Source organism: Salmo salar, chromosome 02 (assembly GCF_965601325.2).
Source record: "Salmo salar chromosome 02, fSalSal1, whole genome shotgun sequence".
In the NCBI taxonomy this organism is placed as follows: Eukaryota; Metazoa; Chordata; class Actinopteri; order Salmoniformes; family Salmonidae; genus Salmo; species Salmo salar.
The window spans coordinates 64,487,472-64,510,000 of record NC_138292.1 but is presented as its reverse complement, the minus strand read 5'-3'; the positions used below and the strand labels follow the sequence as shown (position 1 = coordinate 64,510,000).

Below are 22,529 nucleotides of genomic sequence, written 5' to 3'. Positions count from 1 at the left end.
CCACCATGTTGCTTTCACCTATAACATAACCTACCTCAGATCAATGGCCCCATAACAAAAAGCCAACATCAGGACTATTAAATGAAGTGCTTTTTTAATTGGGAGCATAGCCACCGAACCAATCAACTCCCTCCCTCTCTCTTGACTTCCTCTCCCCATCCCTCTTTTCTTCCCCCAGAGCCCGGTGGCCCCTCCTTCACCATCGGCAAGGCCATCTGGCTGCTGTGGGGCCTGGTTTTCAACAACTCTGTCCCCGTCCAGAACCCTAAAGGCACCACCAGTAAGATCATGGTGTCGGTGTGGGCCTTCTTCGCTGTCATCTTCCTGGCCTCTTACACTGCCAACCTGGCTGCCTTCATGATCCAGGAGGAGTATGTGGACCAGGTGTCGGGCCTCAGTGACAATAAGGTGTGTGTGCGTGTGTGTGTGTGTGTGTGTGTGTGTGTGTGTGTGTGTGTGTGTGTGTGTGTGTGTGTGTGTGTGTGTGTGTGTGTGTGTGTGTGTGTGTGTGTGTGTGTGTGTGTGTGTGTGTGTGTGTGTGTGTGTGTGTGTGTCTTCACCTGCCTGTATGTGCCCAGCGTTGCATATGTTTTCCAAGCCGAATCATTTCCGGTTAGTCCAGAAGTATAATGCATTAGGAGCATTTGATGGAACCCGGTGCCTTGTCCACCTCACCACACCAACCCCTGCTATTTTCTCTTTTTTTCTCTTCTCTTCCGGAACCCCCCCACAGTTCCAAAAACCCAACGCCTTCTCCCCGCCATTCCGTTTCGGAACGGTGCCCAACGGAAGCACGGAACGGAACATCCGCAACAATTACCCGGAGATGCACCAGTATATGACCAGCTTCCACCAGAAGAATGTGGACGAGGCCCTGGCAAGCCTCAAGGGAGGGTGAGAGAAGGAGAGGGAGGGAGAAGAGGGGAGGATGGTTGGAGGGTTAGGGAGAGGAGAGAAAGAGAGGGATGGAGGGGAGGGGGGTCAGGGAGAGGGAGGGATGAAGGGAGAACGGGTGAGGGAGAGGAGAGAGGGATGGATGGATGGAGGGGAGGGAAGGAGTGTGGGTGGGAAGCTAGCAGAGCTGCTGCTGTTGCTTGCTGCTGCCTGCCACTGCTCCTTAGCTCAGAATAGCAGCAAGCAACAGCCTGGTGGTTGTTGGTGGAGGCTGAGAGCTGATCTGATGTGATGGTCTCCTCCCTTCTTCCTTTCCAAGAATTAAGAATGCAGAGTGCGGGTTAGAACATTAAAGCTTCATATAGCCATCTGTGGGTTTCTCTTCTTTTGGCTTGGTTGGGAGGGGGCTGGTTGAACTGCTAGCTAGCCATTGGTATTGTAAAATGGTATGTCTGCAGGGGTGTGCATCACTAACATGCTGTAGCCATGGGGAGTTGATGAGTTTTGGGTTTGTCACCTAAACCTGTCATATGTCACTTACTTAGTATAAAAGTAACATGTAAAGTGCTGGTCCCATGTTTCATGAGCTGAAGTAAGAGATCCCATAGATGGTCCGTACGCACAAAAATATTATTTCTCTCAAATTTTGTGCACAATTTGTTTACATCCCTGTTAGTGAGCATTTCTCCTTTGCCAAGATAATCCATCCACCTGACAGATGTGGCATATCAAGAAGCTGATTAAACAGCATGATCATTACACAGGTGCACCTTGTGCTGGGCACAATAAAAAGACACTCTAAAATGTGCAGTTTTGTCACACAACACAATTGCACAGATGTCTCAAGTTTTGAGGGAGCGTGCAATTTGCATGCCGACTGCAGGAATGTCCACCAGAGCTGTTGCCAGATAATGAAATGTTAATTTCTCTACCATAAGCCGCCTCCAACGACGTTTTAGAGAATTTAGCAGTACATCCAACTGGCCTCACAACTGCAGACCCTGTGTAGGACGCTATGTGGGCGAGCAGTTTGCTGATGTCCACGTTGTGAACAGAGTGCCCCATGGTGGCGGTGGGAATATGTATGGACAATGAACACAGTTGAATTTTATCAATGGCAATTTGAATGCACAGAAAAACCAGGACGAGATCCTGAATTGTGAGGCCCATTTTTTTTTAAGATATCTGTGACCAACAGATGCATATCTGTATTCCCAGTCATGTGAAATCCATAGATTAGGGACTAATTCATTTATTTTAATTGACTGATTTCCTTATATGAACTGTAACTTGTTGCATGTTGCGTTTATATTTTTGTTCGGTATATCTCTCATTACTAGGCCCTGCTGTTTTTTCCAGACCATGTGACCTCACCAGGAAAACTCCAGGCCCATGTACAGGCTATAACCAGGGCCCGGAGTTTTACTGGTTCAGTCATACGATCAGGAAAAAACACCTAACCCTGAAAATAACCAATATCTTCAATTACTAACACTTTGCCTGACCAGTACTGACCACTAACTATCCTCCACTATCTCCCTCCCTGCTCCTGCTCAGTAAATTGGATGCCTTCATCTACGATGCTGCTGTGTTGAACTACATGGCCGGGAGGGACGAGGGCTGTAAACTGGTGACCATCGGCAGCGGGAAGGTGTTCGCCACCACCGGTTACGGCATCGCCATCCAGAAGGACTCTGGCTGGAAGAGAGCAGTGGACCTGGCCATCCTCATGCTGTTTGGCGATGGTAAAGCTTCAGCTGACATGCGATTGTAGTCCTACAGTAGAATAGAATATTGAATAGTAATTTATTAGTCCATCTGCAGAGACAGAAATTCTTAATCTGCTCCCTCCTCCTCTCCCACTTCCCAAGACAACACACAAACACACAACACACACATTTTGGGTAGGAGCACAGCTTTAGCCAACCACAGAGCAGCACCCCTGCAGCTACACATTTAGCAGCAAGTGCCTTGCTCAAGGGCACAACGGCAGGAGATGGTACATGGGATCTGAAACCAGCTTCCTTCTGGTTGGTAGTTCATCTCCCACTTGCATTGTCAAATCTCAGGATTTGAACACAAGATGCTGGATACCACAGTCTTAATTACACTGCTGAGTTCCATTGGACTAGACATATTATACAGTGGGGGAAAAAAGTATTTGATCCCCTGCTGATTTTGTACGTTTGCCCACTGATAAAGAAAGGATCAGTCTATGATTTTAATGGTATGTTTATTTGAACAGTGAGAGACAGAATAACAACAAAAATATCCAGAAAAACACATGTCAAAAAGGTTATAAATTGATTTGCATTTTAATGAGGGAAATAAGTATTTGACCCCGTCTCAATCAGAAAGATTTCTGGCTCCCAGGTGTCTTTTATACAGGTAACGAGCTGAGATTGGGAGCACACTCTTAAAGGGAGTGCTCCTAACCACAGCTTGTTACCTGTAAAAAAGATACCTGTCCACAGATGCAATCAATCAATCAGATTCCAAACTCTCCACCATGGCCAAGACCAAAGAGCTCTCCAAGGATGTCAGGGACAAGATTGTACACCTACACAAGGCTGGAATGGGCTACAAGACCATCGCCAAGCAGCTTGGTGAGAAGGTGACAACATTTGGTGTGATTATTCGCAAATGGAAGAAACACAAAAGAACTGTCAATGTCCCTCGGCCTGGGGCTCCATTCAAGATCTCACCTCGTGGGGTTGCAATGATCATGAGAACGGTGAGGAATCAGCCCAGAACTACACTGGAGGATCATGTCAATGATCTCAAGGCAGCTGGGACCATAGTCACCAAGAAAACAATTGGTAACACACTACGCCGTGAAGGACTGAAATCCTGCAGTGCCCGCAAGGTCCCCCTGCTCAAGAATACATATACATGCCCATCTGAAGTTTGCCAATGAACATCTGAATGATTCAGAGGACAACTGGGTGAAGGTGTTGTGGTCAGATGAGACCAAAATGGAGCTCTTTGGCATCAACTCAACTCGCCCTGTTTGGAGGAGGAGGAATGCTGCCTATGACCCCAAGAACACCATCTCCACCGTCAAACATGGAGGTGGAAACATTATGCTTTGGAGGTGTTTTTCTGCTACGGGGACAGGACAACTTCACCGCATCAAAGGGACGATGAACGGGGCCATCTACCGTCAAATCTTGGGTTAGAACATCCTTCCCTCAGCCAGGGCATTGAAAATGGGTCATGGATGGGTATTCCAGCATGACAATGACCCAAAACACACGGCCAAGGCAACAAAGGAGTGGCTCAAGAAGAAGCACATTAAGGTCCTGGAGTGGCCTAGCCAGTCTCCAGACCTTAATCCCATAGAAAATCTGTGGAGGGAGCTGAAGGTTGGAGTTGCCAAACGTCAGGCTCAAAACCTTAATGACTTGGAGAAGATCTGCAAAGAGGAGTGGGACAAAATCCCTCCTGAGATGTGTGCAAACCTGGTGGCCAACTACAAGAAACGTCTGACCTCTGTGATTGCCAACAAGGGTTTTGCCACCAAGTACTAAATCATGTTTTGCAAAGGGGTCAAATACTTATTTCCCTCATTAAAATGCAAATCATTTTATAACATTTTTGACATGTGTTTTTCTGGATATTTTTGTTGTTATTCTGTCTCTCACTGTTCAAATAAACCTACCATTAAAATTATAGACTGATCATTTCTTTGTAAGTGGGCAAACGTACAAAATCAGCAAGGGATCAAATACTTTTTTCCCCCACTGTATATTGTACTCCTCAATGTGTCCTATCTAGAGTCTATGGTCCACAGTATGTATAGTAGAAACACTGAGTGGTCTTGACAAGATACCTGGATGATCACCTCACCGCCTTCAGAGAAACGTTCTATAATCTGAGTGTACAAAACATTAGGAACACCTGCTCTTTCCATGACATAGACTGACCAGGTGAATCCAGATGAAAGCTAAAATCTCTTATTGATGTCACTTGTTAAATCCACTTCAAGCAGGGTAGAAGAAGGGTCAGGTTAAAGAAGGGTTTTTAAGCCTTGAGACAATTGAGACATGTATTGTGTATGTGTGCCATTCAGAGGGTGAATGGGCAAGACACCGGTTTGAGTGTGTCAAGAACTACAACGCTGCTGGGTTTTTCATGCTCAACAGTTTCCTGTGTGTATCAAGAATGGTCCACCACCCAAAGGACATCCAGCCAACTTGACACATGTGTGGGAAGCATTGGAGTCAAGATGGCCCAGCATCCCTGTGGACGAATTGTGGCTGCTCTGAGCGCAAAAGGGACTCAATATTAGTAAGCTGTTCTTAATGTTTAGTACACTCAGTGTTTATACATGGACATGGTCAGTACACACACACACACACACACACACACACACACACACACACACACACACACACACACACACACACACACACACACACACACACACACACACACACACGACACACACACACACACACACACACACACACACACACACACACACACACACACACAACATGGCTCGAATGCACATTTTCTATCATAGCATGTCCCAGTTTTTATAATGTATGGGAGGTCATTACAGTGTGAGAGGGATATGGTCCGGATTGTTTCAGACAGTTGAAAGGCTCTTGATACAAGAGTCTAGGGATTTGGATTCACCACTGAAAGTGAGCTTCACATACAGTAGCATACATCTCTACAGTATGTACCAGACCTGGGTTCAAATACCATTTTAAATCATTTTGAATACTTTACCTGTGCTTGATTAAGCTTGGGTGGAGTAATGGACCAATAGAATATCCTCAAAACTCTAAACCCCACCTAGGAAGGAACTCTAGGCTGGCTAGAGAAAACGCTCAAAGTAATTGAAAGATTTCAACTAGTGTTTGAACCCAGGTCTGCTATCTACTGCCAATTGTATGTGATCAGTCGTTCATTTCATTCAAACGTTAGCATGCCGTTAAAACACACTTTATATAAACTAGTAAAGAGCTCAGAGTTCACCCTCACTGGGTGTCTGCTAAGGTGTCATCCCCTGTTATAATCCATACAACATGGTTATCTATGTTTGTCTCGTGTGTGTGTCGTGTGTGTGTAAGTGTGTGTGTGTGTGTGTCAGTCATGATGTGTGTGTGTGGTTGTATGTGTGCGTGTGTCATGTGTGTACATCATGTGATGACAGGGGGGCCAAGAATAGTGTCCTAGTTCCAAGTGGCAGCCTCTGGTGCATCTGGAGTGTACTCAGATAGCATCAAGGGTGGGCATGCTTACGTCTGGTGAGGTGGAGGTCTGGTGGGGGTGGAGGTCTGATGGGGTAAAGGTCTGGTGGGGTGGAGGTCTGGTGGAGTGGAGGTCTGGTGGGGGTGGAGGTCTGATGGGGTAGAGGTCTGGTGGGGTGGAGGTCTGGTGGGGGTGGAGGTCTGATGGGGTAGAGGTCTGGTGGGGTGGAGGTCTGGTGGGGTTGGAGGTCTGATGGGGTAGAGGTCTGGTGGGGTGGAGGTCTGGTGGAGTGGAGGTCTGGTGGGGGGAGGTCTGGTGGGGGTGGAGGTCTGATGGGGTAGAGGTCTGGTGGAGGTCTGGTGGGGGTAGAGGTCTGATGGGGTAGAGGTCTGGTGGGGTGGAGGTCTGGTGGAGTGGAGGTCTGGTGGGGCGGAGGTCTGGTGGGGGTGGAGGTCTGATGGGGTAGAGGTCTGGTGGGGTGGAGGTCTGGTGGAGTGGAGGTCTGGTGGGGCGGAGGTCTGGTGGGGGTGGAGGTCTGATGGGGTAGAGGTCTGGTGGAGGTCTGGTGGGGGTAGAGGTCTGATGGGGTAGAGGTCTGGTGGGGTGGAGGTCTGGTGGAGTGGAGGTCTGGTGGGGCAGAGGTCTGGTGGGGGGAAACAGGATTTGAACATTTAGCCCATAAAGTTGCTTGATCGGTGGTTAAGTTATTAGCTGGACAAAAGTAGGCTACATACAATACTGTTAATATAACCGTGTGTTAGTGCGGGTTTCCAGTGAATTTATGTAAATCAATAAGCTCATTTGCATTTCCTGCAGCACAGGAAAATTCTCAGCAACATAAGAGTGATCAAATTAAGATTCTACATCTGTACATGGAACACATACAGAAGTGAATAGCTTTGATTAAGTAGGACCCTTGTAGGACTTCTCCATTGATTCTATTCTACAGGGCCAATGAAAACAAGAACAGCTCAAGTCTTTTGCAAATATATTTCAACCAGGTCTTGTGCAAGGGTAGGTGGAGGAGTATTGAGGTTAACCCAAAGATTGCATGTCCTACATCTGAGGAGCTCAAAGTCATCTTGACACAACCTGCTGAGCTTTCTTCATGTCCTTCACTGTGGCCTACTTTAACAGGAAGTCTTAACAACCGGGCAGGCAAAACCTGCTACTGTCCAGGCAGCGAGTGAGTTAGCACACTGTTAGTTACGCAAGCACTAGGGGAGTGGGAAATCCCCTTTGGTGAGATACAGACTCTGGTGGCTCACATCAAACAAATCTCACCGGACATGTCCTCCCCAATCTCCCTCCTCTCCCCCTCAGCACCAATTCCAGGGCACGGAGGGGGGGCTATGGGGACATATTTTAGGGTGGGACTGGCGATCACATGACTGTGTGTGTACTTCCTCCCGGACCCCAAGGACTAGCAGAAGTCCCATGAGGCAATTGTTTCCCACATCAAGACCAGATAACGAGCGACTTGCATAATCAATGATTAATGAAGATTATCTGTGACGGGGGTGTGTTGGGGGGACATAACACAACATGACATGTGTTGCACACACCAGGAACCTTGTGAGAATGCTGCATGTGAGAATGCTTTTCAGTGACTTCTGTAACTGTACAAGCCTTGGTTTCATGCATGTTACATCAAAAGTTTGTTTTACACACTGCTTTAGCACTCTCCGCCAACCCTGATGTCCTTGCCGTGTCTGAATCCTGGCTTAGGAAGGCCACCAAAAATTCTGAGATTTCCATCCCCAACTACAACATTTTCCATCAAGATAGAACTGCCAAAGGGGGAGGAGTTGCAATCTACTGCAGAGATAGCCTGCAAAGTTCTGTCATACTTTCCAGGTCTATGCCCAAACAGCTCGAGCTTCTAATTTTAAAAATGTATCTCTCCAGAAATAAGTCTCTCACTGTTGCTGCCTGTTATAGACCCCCCTCAGATCCCAGTATTGCCCTGGACACCATATTTGAATTGATTGCCATCTATCTTCAGAGTTCGTTCTGTTAGGTGGCCTAAACTGGGATATGCTTAACACCCTGGCAGTCCTACAATCTAAGCTAGATGCCCTCAATCTCACACAAATTATCAAGGAACCCACCAGGTACAACCCTAAATATTTAACATATCCAATCCAAAACTACATCTAGAATCGGCTCCCTATTTCGCAACAAAGCCTCCTTGACTCACGCTGCCAAACATACCCTCATAAAACTGATTATCCTACCGTTACTCGACTTTGGCGATGTCATTTACAAAATAGCCTCCAACACTCTACTCAGCAAACTGGATGCAGTCTATCACAGTGCCATCCATTTTGTCACCAAAGCCCCATATACCACCCACCACTGCGACCTGTATGCTCTCGTCGGCTGCCCCTCGCTACATATTCGTCGCCAGACCCACTGACTCCAGGTCATCTATAAGTCTATGCTAGGTAAAGCTCCGCCTTATCTCTTATCAGCTCACTGGTCACCATAACAACACCCACCCTTAGCACGCACGCAGGTATATCTCACTGGTCGTACCCAAAGCCAACTCCTCCTTTGGCCGCCTTTCCTTCCAGTTCTCTGCTGCCAATGACTGGAACGAATTGCAAAAATCGCTGAAGTTGGAGACTTATATCTCCCTCACTAACTTTAAGCATCAGCTATCTGAGCAGTTTACCGATCGCTACAGCTGTACACAGCCCATCTGTAAATAGCCCATCCAACTACCTATCTCATCCCCATATTGTTTTTATATACTTTTTTGCTCTTTTGCACACCAGTATTTCTACTTGCACACACATTCCATTTGCACACACTGTATACAGACTTTTCTATTGTGTTATTGACTGTACGTTTGTTTATTCCATGTGTAACTCTGTGTTGTTGTTTGTGTCACACTGCTTTGCTTTATCTTGGCCAGGTTGCAGTTGTAAATGAGAACTTGTTCTCAACTAGCCTAGCTGGTTAAATAAAGGTGAAATAAATAAAAAATACAATAATGGACTACAGCTCAGTGTTCAACACCATAGTGCCCACTAAGCTCCTCACTAAGCTAAAGACCCTGGGACTAAACACCTCCCTCTGCAACTGGATCCTGGACTTCCTAACAGGTCACACAGGTGGTAAGGGTACGCAATAACACATCTGCCAGGCTGATCCTCAACACTGGGACCCCTCAGGGGTGCATGCTTAGTCTCCACTTGTACTCCCTGTTCACCCACGACTGCGTGGCCAAGCACGACTCCAACACCATCATTAAGTTTGCTGACGATACCACAGTGGTAGGCCTGATCCCCAACAATGATGAGACAGCCTATAGCGAGGAGGTCAGAGACCTGGCAGTGTGTTGTCAGGACAACAACCTCTCCCTCAATGTGAGCAACACAAAGGAGCTGATTGTGGACTATAGGAAAAGGATGGTCAAACAGGCCCCCGTTAACGTCGAAAGAGCTGAAGTGGAGCAGGTCGAGAGTTTCAAGTTCGTTGATGTCCACATCACCAACAAACTATTATGGTCCAAACACACCAAGACAGTTGTGAAGAGGGAACGACAATACCTTTTCCCCCTCGGGAGACTGAAAAGATTTAGCATGGGTCCCCTGGTATGGCAACTGCTCGGCATCTGACCGTAAGGCGCTATGGGTAGTATGTACAGCCCAGTACATCACTGGGGCCAAGCTTCCTGACATCCAGGACCTATACAGTAGCCAGTGTCAGAGGAAGGCCCCAAAAATTGTCAGACTCCAGTCACCCAAGTCATAAGACTGCTGAACAACTAATCAAATGGTCACCTGGACTATTTGACCCCCCCCCCCCCCCTGCTACTCGCTGTTTATTATCTATGCATAGTCACTTTACAAATTACCTCGACTAACCTGTACCCCCGCACATTGACTCGTTATTGTTATGTAAATTTGTTGTGTTACTTTTTGATTGATTTGATTATTTTTTTTTACTTTAGTTTATTTAGTAAATATTTTACGAACTCAATTTTTTTTAACTGCATTGTTGTTTAAGGTCTTGTAAGTCTACACCTGTTGTATTCGGTGCATGTGACAAATAACATTTGATTTGATTTGTTCACGCCTGCACTGACTGTGCTCACACACACAGCTGTAATGGCCACACACACACACGCACACACACACGCACACACGCACACACATACACATGCACACACACAGTCACAATAACAATCAAAGACATCAGATAGCAACTTAATGAGTGTCACAATATTAAGTACAGTCCACTGCACTTTATCCCTCTCCACTGTATCCATCTCACTGTTTCCCCCTGTCAACTGTTTCCCTCTCTACTGTATCCATCTCTGCTGTTTCCCTCGTCACTGTTTCCCTCTGAACTGTTTCCCTCTCTACTGTTTCCCTCTCCACTGCATCCCTCTACTATATCCCTCGTCACTGTATCCCGCTTCAGAGTATCCCTCTACATTGTATCCTCCTTTACAGTATCCTCTTCACGGTATCCCTCTCTACTGTATCCCTCTACACTGTATCCCTCTCTACTGTATCCCTCTCCACTGTATCCCTCTACACTGTATCCCTCTCTACTGTATCCCTCTCCACTGTATCCCTCTACACTGTATCCCTCTCTACTGTATCCCTCTTCACTGTTTCCCTCTCTACTGTTTCCCTCTCCACCGTATCCATTTACTGTTTCCCTTCCCAACTGTTTCCATCTCTACTGTTTCCCTCTCCACTGTATCCCTCTCTACTGTTTCCCTCTCTACTGTATCCCTCTTCACTGCATCCATCTACTGTATCCCTCTAAGACTATATCCCTCTTCACTGCATCCCTCTACTGTATCCTTCTTCACTTTATCCCTCTACACTGTATCCCTCTCTACTGTATCCCTCTTCAAATGCATCCCTCTACTCTATCCCTCTCCACTGTATCCTTCTACACTGTATCCCTCTCTACTGTATCCCTCTCTACTGTATCCCTCTCTGCTGTATACATATCTACTGTATCCCACTTCACGGCATCCCTCTACTGTATCCCTCTTCAATGTATCCCTCCACACTGTATCCCTCTCTACTGTATCCCATTTCACTGCATCCCTCTACTGTATCTCCCTTCACGGTATCCCGCTTCACTTCATCCCTCTCTACTGTATCCCTCTCTACTGTATCCCTCTTCACTGTATCCCTCTCTACAGTATCCCTCTTTACTGTATCCCTTTCTACAGTATCCCTCCACACTGTATCCCTCTAGACCGTATCCCTCTCTACATATCCCTGTCCTCTGTATCCATCTTTATTGTATCCCACTTCCCTTTATCCCCCTGCATTGTATCCCTCTTCTCTGTATCCATCTGCATTGTATGCCTCTTCCCTATATCCCTCCCACTGTATCCCTCTTCTCTGTATCCCTCTTCATTGTATCCCTCTTCACTGTATCGCTCTTCACTGCATCCCTGTACTGTATCCCTCTACACTGTATCCCTCTTCACTGCATCCCTCTACTGTATCCATCTTTACTGTATCCCTCTACTGTATCCCTCTTTACTGTATCCATCCTCACTGTATCCCTCTACACTGTATCCCTCTTTACTGTATCCCTCTTCATTGTATCCCTCTTCACTGTATCCCTCTTCACTGCATCCCTCTACTGTATCCCTCTACTTTATCCCTCTTTACTGTATCCATCTCACTGTATCCCTCCACACTGTATCCCTCTCCACCTTATCCCTCTTCATTGAATCCCTCTATACTGTATCCCTCTTCACTGTATCCCGCTTCACTGTATCCCTTTTCACTGTATTGATCTTCACTTCATCCCTCTACTGTATCCCTCTACTGTATCCCTCTTTACTGTATCCATCTTCACTGTATCCCTCCACACTGTATCCCTCTCCACCTTATCCCTCTCCACTGCATCCCTCTACTATATCCCTTGTCACTGTATCCCGCTTCACAGTATCCCTCTACACTGTATCCTCCTTTAAAGTATCCCTCTACACTGTATCCCTCTCTACTGTATCCCTCTCCACTGTATCCCTCCTACTGTTTCCCTCTCTACTGTTTCCCTCTTCACTGTATCCCTCTCTACTGTATCCCACTTCACTGCATCCCTCTATAGTATCCCACTTCACGGTATCCCTCTTCACTTTATACCTTTTTACTGTATCCCTCTCTACTGTATCCCTCTTTACTGTATCCCTCTATGCCTTCCCTGTAGCTCAGTTGGTAGAGCATGGTGTTTGCAACACCAGGGTTGTGGGTTCGATTCCCACGGGGGGCCAGCACAGAAAAAAAATGTATGAAATGTATGCATTCACTACTGTAAGTCGCTCTGGATAAGAGCGTCTGCTAAATGACTAAAATAAAAAAATGAAAAAATGAATCCCTCTCTACTGTTTCCCTCTTCACTGCATCCATCTACTGTATCCCTCTAAGACTATATCCCTCTTCACTGCATCCCTCTACTGTATCCTTCTTCACTTTATCCCTCTCCACTGTATCCCTCTCTACTGTATCCCTCTTCAAATGCATCCCTCTACTCTATCCCTCTCTACTGTATCCTTCTACACTGTATCCCTCTCTACTGTATCCCTCTTCACTGTATCCCTCTCTGCTGTATCCATATCTACTATATCCCTCTTCACGGCATCCCTCTACTGTATCCCTCTTCAATGTATCCCTCCACACTGTATCCCTCTCTACTGTATCCCACTTCACTGCATCCCACTTCACTGTATCCCTCTACTGTATCTCCCTTCACTGCATCCCTCTCTACTGTATCCCTCTCGACTGTATCCCTCTTCACTGTATCCCTCTCTACTGTATCCCTCTTTACTGTATCCCTCTTTACTGTATCCCTCTTCACTGTATCCCTCTCTACAGTATCCCTCTCTACTGTATCCCTTTCTACAGTATCCCTCCACACTGTATCCCTCTAGACCATATCCCTCTCTACAGCATCCCTGTCCTCTGTATCCATCTTCATTGTATCCCACTTCCCTTTATCCCCCTGCATTGTATCCCTCTCCACTGTATCGCTCTCCACTGTATCCCTCTCCACTGTATCCCTCTCTATTGTATGCCTCTTCACTGTATCCCCCTGCATTGTATCCCTCTTCACTCTATCCCTCTGCACTGTATCCCTCTTCACTGCATCCCTCTACTGTATCCCTCTTTACTGTATCCATCTTCACTGTATCCCTCTCCACTGTATCCCCCTGCATTGTATCCCTCTTCACTCTATCCCTCTTCACTCTATCCCTCTTCACTGCATCCCTCTACTGTATCCCTCAACTGTATCCCTCTTTACTGTATCCATCTTCACTGTACCCCTCTTCACTGTATCCCTCTACTGTATCCCTCTTTACTGTATCCATCTCCATTGTATCCCCCTTCACTGCATCCCTCTACTGCATCCCTCTACTGTATCCCTCTACTGTATCCCTCTTTACTGTATCCATCTTCACTGTATCCCTCTCCACCTTATCCCTCTTCATTGAATCCCTCTACACTGTATCCCTTTTCACTGTATTGCTCTTCACTGCATCCCTCTACTGTATCCCTCTTTGCTGTATCCCTCTTTGCTGTATCCCTCTTCACTGTATCTCTTTACAATGTATCCCTCTCCACCTTATCCCCCTCCACTGTATCCCCCTGCACTGTATCCCTCTTCATTGTATCCCTCTCCACTGTATCCCTCTCCACTGTATCCCACTCTACTGTATCCCTCTCTACTGTTTCCCTTTTTACTCTATCCCTCTTCATTGTATCCCTTTTCACTGTATCCCTCTAGACTGTATCCCTCTATACTGTATCCCTCTAGACTGTATCCCTCCACACTATATCCCTCTAGACTGTATCCCTCCACACTATATCCCTCTAGACTGTATCCCTCCACACTATATCCCTCTAGACTGTATTCCTCCACACTATATCCCTCTAGACTGTATCCCCCCACACTATATCCCTCTAGACTGTGTCCCTCCACACTGTATCCCTCTAGACTGTATCCCTCCACACTATATCCCTCTAGACTGTATCCCCCCACACTATATCCCTCTAGACTGTGTCCCTCCACACTGTATCCCTCTAGACTGTATCCCTCGCCACTGTATCCCTCTTCATTGTATCCCTCTTCACTGTATCCCTCTAGACTGTATCCCTCTATACTGTATCCCTCTAGACTGTATCCCTCCACACTGTATCCCTCGCCACTGTATCCCTCTTCATTGTATCCCTCTACACTGTATCCATCTTCATTTTTATCCCTCTCTACTGTATCCCTCCACACTCTATTCCTCTAGATTCTATCCCTCTCCACTGTATACCTCTGTACTGTATCCTTCTTTACTGTATCACCCTGCATTGTATCCCTCTTCTCTGTATCCATCTATACTGTATCCCTCCACCCTGTATCCCTCTTCACTGTATCCCGCCTCACTGTATCCCACTTCACTGTATCCCTCTCTACTGTATCCCTCTTTAAACATGAACTCACTCACAATAACAGCAGATCTTTGCTCTCTGTGGTCATGGTTTTTAAAGTTATTAAATGTTACGTAGGCTAATAGCCTATTAAACTTGGCTGTGGCCAGGGTCATGGAAGCTCTGTAGCCACGGTGATTTGAGTGATCCGATTGGGCAGCGCAGTAGGTGCACTCGATTTAGTCACAGATTTGCCGCCGCCGGGTAGGCGTAGTTTGTCTCATGGGAACACTTTGCTTACCCGGTGTGTAGGACTTTTGAATCAAGTGCACCTACCGGCAACAGCTCAACACAATTCTTAAAAAGGAGCGCAAGCCTTAATCGTTCGTTGGCTTTTCTACAGAAATATTTGGTGATCAACTAGGAATGCCTCTCTACTGTATCCCTCTGCACTCTATCCCCTTCACTGTATCCCTCTCTACTGTATCCCTCTGCACTGTATCCCTCTGCACTGTATCCCTCTGCACTGTATCCCTCTGCACTGTATCCCTCTCTACTGTATCCCTCTCTACTGTATCCCTCTTCACTGCATCCCTCTACTGTGTCCCTCTTTACTGTTTCCCTCCACACTGTATCCCTCTTTACTGTATCCCTCTCCACTGTATCCCTCTCTATTGTATGCCTCTTCACTGTATCCCCCTGCATTGTATCCCTCTTCACTCTATCCCTCTGCACTGTATCCCTCTTCACTGTATCCCTCAGCACTCATGCCTTATACTATTCAAATACCTCACCTTTCCTTTCAGCACCTAGCTATATTCTCTTTCCATCTTCTCCTAACCTAACTCAATATAAACTGAACCAACCTAACCCATCCTCACTGTATATCCCCTCTAACCCCTAACCTACAACCTTATCATAAACTAACCCCTCCTGCTAACCCCTCCTGCTAACCCCTCCTAACCCCCTCTATCTCCTGCTTGTCCCCCCAGGAGAGATGGAGGAGCTGGAGGCTCTGTGGCTGACGGGGATCTGCCACAACGAGAAGAACGAGGTGATGAGCAGCCAGCTGGACGTGGACAACATGGCAGGCGTCTTCTACATGCTGGGGGCGGCCATGGCTCTGTCGCTCATCACCTTTATTGCCGAGCATGCCTTCTACTGGCAACTGCGCTTCTGCTTCATGGGCTACTGCACCGGCAAGCCAGGCTTTACCTTCTCCATCAGCAGGGTGAGTTCATGGCTGGATTGGAGCACGTCTTTAACCGGACCGGTACTTCCTGGTCAGGTTGCTAATACTCTGTGCTTATGCCACGTTCACGTCATGTCGGAAACTTGGGACTTCCGAGTTCAAATTAACGTAAGTTATTTGCGTAGGGCTTAATATTTGTTGATTCTGATACTTCCCAAGTGAGAAACTTGAGTATAATCTTTCTACAACGAGTAAGCTGACATGATGTGAACGCGGCATAGTAAAACCTATACTAATAAGCTAATGATACTTTGTTAACTGTGATAGAGACATAGTAATAAGTAATGATACTACATGATACCCTTTGAGCAAGGATAACAAAACAAGTATAGCTACTGATATTGTGAACGCTAATAGAATTTAGGCTAATCCATGCTAACGGTGCTAGCAAAACTAACATAACAATCATCGCCAATGGGCCTTTTGAAAGCCCTTTTAATATATAACACTAATGCTAAGGCTCTTACAGTTAGTTACATGCCCATTGATTCCAGTTGTGTAGAAGGGTAAAAACAAAACTTTATCACGGTGTTGTTGCATCGTTAAATGGGGACTGCTCTGAGGGATGTTTATGCGGGTCATTTACCATGGCAGTTGTCATGGCAGTTATTATTGTAAGTCAGAGAGCTTGTTTACGCATGAAAAACAATTGCTTGAGGAACAATTACATTTGCATAATGTTACCTTTTAAGAGGGGGGGAATGTTTTTGTTGTTGCACGCTCATTGAACTCAATTATCATTCATTTGAGAAACAGTCGCAAATGTTTACCTGCCTGAACTTCTTTAGAAAGGTTTTTCTAATATCCTCTTGAGCATTTTGAAAATACAGTTTTCTCTACTGTATCCTTCCTCTTTTGGGAGCTTGACGATAGTTGCTCTGTAACACAGCAATAACGATTTTATGTGAAGTACATCAAATAGTTTACATGTAGGGAGAGTCTCGGTAGAATACAAATTCAGTATTTATTGGTTCAAGCGTACAGGTGTTGATATTATTTGTCAGTTGCATTACAGCATTCATTTTCACCCTCTACACTATTACCCTCAATACTACCCCTCATCTAACGATTGCCACCTGCAAGAGATATTAGTCTATTACAGATTTCAATGCCTGGTTTAGCGCTCCACACCATACAGGGACAGGGACAGGGACAGGGACAGGGACAGACAGACAGACAGACAGACAGACAGACAGACAGACAGACAGACAGACAGACAGACAGACAGACAGACAGACAGACAGACAGACAGACAGACAGACAGACAGACAGACAGAGAGAGAGAGAGAGAGAGAGAGAGAGAGAGAGAGAGAGAGAGAGAGAGAGAGAGAGAGAGAGAATATGATGAGACTAAAAGGAACCGATATCATGTGACGAGAGGAAAAGGAAATCTGTCCGTGAAAAAGAATGATTAAACATAAAAGGGGAACAGAAGGAACAGAGGAGCACAAAAGGAAAAATGTGTCAGTAACCTCTGTCCTATCACCTTTATGGAGGGATTGTATGGACATACGTAGATAGATAAAGAAAGTCCCGTTGGAGGAGAAGCTTCACCATGGCGACCAGGAGGCAATGGAGATAAAATAAGACAAAAAAATACACAAAAAAAGAGTGAAAGAGAAATAAAAGAGTGGAAAGAGTAGAAAAAAGAATAACGAATTCAGGGGGCCAGGGGAGAGGAAAGACTAAGAGATGGACAAAAAAATTGTTTTGACATGACGCCCCTGATGAACAGTGACACACGTTTTCACTGGCAGGCAATGGTCTTTCGTTTTTTTATCTGGAATGGCATGAGAAACGCCAACCCCCAGCGCTGATCCTAACATACATGCCTTGATTTGTTGGCAGGTGTCACCTCTTAGAATTCCTGTCCTCACAATACCAAATTCACAACCAGATAATAACATAACATTTCAACAATACCACACCCGCCTTTCATTTCGCAGAATATTTTTAAATACTTTTATTGCATGATTCATTTTCGTGACGTGTCTTTACGAGAGGGGGGTTGGATTGCCCCAGGAAAAGTGCTGTCAGCCGAATTTCAATTAAATGAATTCAACTTATTGATGGGTTGGTCAAAACTAGACGCTAACGGCGCTCCTGTCATTATCAATCAAGTCTCTGATCTGCCCTCCAACACTGGGTCTGAGTGAGAGGAGGAGAGGCTCTGAGCCTCTGCAGGGGCCAAAGCTCTGTCTGCCCCCCAGGGAGAACGTATTGATGAACTCACCCCTATTACTGTTTAATAGTGTGTAAACAAGGTGGCCAGATGAAACACTGCAATGCATTAACCTCTCTCTCTTTGTCTCTCTCTCTCTCATCTCGCTCCACCTTTCCACCTCTCGTCCGCTTTCTAATGCTCGTCCACCAATCTACCCTATTTCTGTTTTTCGTCAATCTGTCTTTGTGTTGGTTTCTTTCGCTTGCTCCCCCTCTCCCCGTGTTTTTCTCTCTCTCCCGCTCCTCCTGTTTCTATACCATTCTCTATCCCCCCTATTCATCTGTTCCTCCATCAGGGCATCTGGAGTTGTATCCACGGGGTCCAGATCGAGGAGAACAAGTCGGCCATGGACTCTCCATCGGCCACCATGAACATGAACATGAACAACACCCACTCCAACATCCTGCGACTGCTCCGCACAGCCAAGGACATGACCGCCATCCCGGGGGTCAACGGCTCGCCGCACACGCACGGCGCCCTGGACTACGGTGGCCACCACCGTGGCGGCGGCGAGTCGCCCAGCATCTACGACATCTCCGAGCACCGGCGCAGCTTACAAGAGCGCAAGGCCCCGCCACCGCCCTACCTGCCCGAGGACAACATGTTCAGCGACTACATCAGCGAGGTGGAGAGGACTTTTGGCAACTTGCCCCTGAAGGACAACAACCTGTACCAGGACCATTACCTGCACCACCACTCAGGCCCGGGACCCGGGCTGGCTCTGGGTATGTCCGGCCCCCCGCCTAACAGGCCGAGTAGCTTAGGCAGTACCAGTTCATTGGAGGGAGGGATGTTTGATTGTGACAGTTTAGGGGGAGGGGTAGCGCCCATATTCACCACACAGCCCCGCGTTGCCTCCCTGACTCACAGGAACACCAATAAGTTTGACCTGATCGCCGGCCACACCTCGGCCTCCGGTCAGCAGGGGGGTCAGTTCAAGTCGAACGACCTCTACGGGAGGTTCTCCTTCAAAGGCGGGGCGTCCAGTTCTGGGTTTATCGACAGGGGCGGTCACGACAGGTACTGCATGGGTGGAGGAGGAGGGGGTGGCGGGGGCTCGGGGGGCGATGATGTGTCGGATATCTCCTCACACACCATCACCTACGGCAATCTGGAGGGCAACGCCAAGAGGCGTAAACAGTACAGGGACAGCTTGAAAAAGAGGCCCCACTCAGCCAAATCCAGACGGGAGCAGGACGAGATTGATTACCGGAGGCGAGCCCACCACCATCACACCGTCCACCACCACTTCTCCCGCGGGCCCCTGGGACACCGCTCGGCCTCCCCACCCCTGGTCCCCTCTGAGCGGAAGAGAGGAGGAGGTGGAGGAGGTGGAGGAGGAGGGGGTAACTCTTCACCTTACTTATTCCGCGACAAAGAAAATCTGAGGGAGTTCTACGCGGAGCAGTTCCATTCCAAGGAGGGCTCTGCCAAGTGGGAGCATCTGGATATGTCCGACGGGCCTTGTCCGATGGGCGGTAGGGGAGGAGGAGTCGGTGGCGGTAGTAGTGGTAGTGGCATTTGTAAGAGCCTAGTGCCCGTGGAGGATTTCCTGAAAGGTAACAAACCCAAGAAGTCAGAGGGCAAAAGTGGCGTAGTCGGAGGAATGGGCTTGGGGTCATCAGGGCAACAGGCCCACACGTGTTGGGAGAAGAACATGTCTGAAGTGGGGGGTGGAGGCATAGCAGGGGGTGACTGGGAGTGTCGGAATCACAGTGGTGGTGGCGGGGGAGGAGGAGGGAAGTCCATCTCTCACCATGGACCAGGGGGCACCTGTACGCATGGGAGCGCTAGTGGCGGAGGGGGAGGAGGGGGTGGGAGCGCTAGTGGCGGAGGGGGAAATAGTCGTCCAAGCTCTGCTACTTGCAAACGGTGCGAGTCATGTAAGAAACCAGGCAACCTGTATGACATCAGTGAAGATAACCTCATATTTAGCCAGATGGGGGGTGGAGGGGGGAAGAGTGGTGACGCTGGGGGTGCTGTCCAATCACAAAGTCATGCACAGCGCAGGAAGCTAGGGCCAGGTGGGCGGGTGTTACGGAGGCAACACTCCTACGACACATTTGTGGATTTGCAGAAGGGGGGGGACGGCGGACGCATGGGCGGGGGTGGAGGAGGAGGTGGGGGAGGAGGGGGAGGAGGGGGGCAGCTCCTCCCGCCCAGAAGCGTGAGCTTGAAAGACAAAGACCGCTACATGGAGGGCGTTAGCCCATACGCCCAAATGTTTGCCCAGTACGCGGAGAGGGACAGAGATAGTCCCTCCTTTTTCAATCGGGGTGGTAGTGAGCGGGAGAGGGCGAAAGGAGGCTCCTCCTTCAGTTTGTTCCGAGGCGAACGAGGCGAAGGTGGGTTGCACCGTCGGTCGGTGGGGGAGAAAGACATGAGGGACAGGGATAGAAGAATGATGGGAGGTGGAGGTGGAGGTGGTGGGGGCGGTAGTGGCAAAGGGGCCGGGACTTACTCCTTGTCTAAATCTCTCTACCCAGATAAGGTGACCCAGAACCCCTTCATCCCAACCTTCGGCGACGACCAGTGTCTATTACATGGCGGCAAACCGTACTACGTCAAAATGTCTCCACAGCAACAGCAACAACCGCCACAGCATCTCCTCAACAACAGCCGTGGGGACTTCCGAGGCTCCATGGGGGTGCCTTCATATTTGCCGGCGTCAGCCACGACGGGGGTCATGTCCAACGTGACCCCCAGGTTCCCCAATGATCTGTGTCTTGGGGGAGGGTTGGGGGGGCCCATGGGGAACCACCATGGCCCCAGACTGGGAGGCAACAAGCTACTGCCGGTCAGGGACGGGGGGTTAGGGTTGGTGGGGCAGGGCGGCCAGAGACCCTTCAATGGCTCGAGCAACGGCCACGTTTACGAGAAGCTCTCCAGCATCGAGTCTGACGTCTGAAAGAAAGAGATTGAGCTAGAGAACAGGATAATTGCTTCTCCGTCTGAAGAGAACGAATAGACGCTACATTGTGTACATCGTTCTCATATTTCTAACTGAGGAAGGTTAGTTGGACAATGGACACTGCGGACAGAGTGAAGGAGAGTGAAGGAACTGTCAAGTGTAACAGAAAGCGACACGACTTCTAATGAGAAAATGAATGGATTCTGCTGCTTGACTCTGAGACTGTGAGGGAGGAGGAGAGAAATCTCTCCTCCGTTTCTCCTCTCCTTCTTCACTCCCTCTAATCTTTCTCTCTCTTCCACTCGCCTGCTGTTCCTTACACCAAAACAAACATTTTGCTTAGCTATCAGAAATACAATCAAATTAATGAAAAATCTAATACTTTTCTTGAAGTAACAGGGTAAACTAACAATAATTGTATTGATAATGTTGTTAATGATATTATTGAATATAATTAAATTGTTTAAGATGTTCAGTTTGGGCTCGTTTTCTTTTTTTTTAATAGTTCATGTTGTTATATATTTGTACTATTGTTAATTATTTGCTAGGCCACCATATTACAGGAGACTAATAGACTATTTGTTAGGAAGAAATGTTACTTAAGTACCAATACTTTTAGGTTGTGTAATTCAGATGTCTTCTTAATTCTTGATTATCCATATTTTCTGTTCTTGGAGTGCTGTGAAAAAGTATACTGTATGTGAAAGGCATGATTTGCTGAGTACATTTTCCATATACTTGACATCTTATAGTGAAGGAGAAAGTACTTATGTGGCATCATACTGGTTTGCAATTTAGATTTCTTGTTTTGCCTGGCAGTACGTCGGGAGTAGTGGTGATCTCAGATACCGAGCGGGATGTGCCTTACTGAACTCACTACAATCATAAAGATATGAAGACTCCTCCTCCTATCGGTAGAAAGGGTGTTCATTCTGTGGACAATTCAGTTATTAACTAGTAATTCATAAAGTGCTTATCATGTTCTCTGAGAATCCACTTAGCTGAGATTTTGCTTTAAATGAGATCCACCCACCTGAAAGGAGAGAGAGTTGCATCATGGACGATGTAGTTTTCCACTCGTTTCACTCGGGTGCTTGTCAAGAGGCTCTTATCTCACCCTTTAGCTTTCCATAAATCATTTGATTTACCGTTTTAAATCCCAACATATCACAAGTCCCCCTTATATACCCAAAGGTAAACTATCAATTACACTTATTATAATTTTTGTGTTTAAAAAAAAATAAAAATGGCATAGATGCAGTATTTGCTAAATGTATGTAAATCCCCTTGTATGCCTATATGTTGCTGGGAAGTGATTCAATGGAATTGGTTTCAATTTGACTTTTTCTACTTTAAAGATATGGACTGTTGGACCATGGTCTGGGAATGGAGAGATGAACAGCAGTGTTACTTATTTCATTTGTATTATGGCAGTAGGCTGTTGCTGCTGTATTATCAAAACACATTTATTACAAGGGGGATGGGCGGGGAGTGGTGCGCTGTGAACACAGGGAGGAAAGAAAGTCTCAGTGGGTTTATTTATTTTATTTCACCCAATCATTGTACTGTTACTGTACTGTATACTGTATGTCTCTCCTTAATTCACGTCAAGGACTTGATCAAACCACTAATCATGTT

The 22,529-nt window shown here is 47.1% G+C and overlaps 1 protein-coding gene across 1 annotated transcript in view; it reads left to right on the top strand.

The window, feature by feature from the left end:
- The window catches only part of LOC106594786 (glutamate receptor ionotropic, NMDA 2B), a 112,152-nt gene extending 90,032 nt beyond the window's left edge, over positions 1 to 22,120 (top strand). The window contains exons 11-15 of the mRNA XM_045707501.2: positions 179 to 408; positions 734 to 894; positions 2,452 to 2,639; positions 15,497 to 15,735; positions 18,276 to 22,120. Coding sequence (XP_045563457.2) covers positions 179 to 408; positions 734 to 894; positions 2,452 to 2,639; positions 15,497 to 15,735; positions 18,276 to 20,888 — 3,431 coding nt within the window. The 3' untranslated portion in view covers positions 20,889 to 22,120. The remainder of the gene's footprint in view (positions 1 to 178; positions 409 to 733; positions 895 to 2,451; positions 2,640 to 15,496; positions 15,736 to 18,275) is intronic.
- Positions 22,121 to 22,529: the final 409 nt, after the last annotated feature.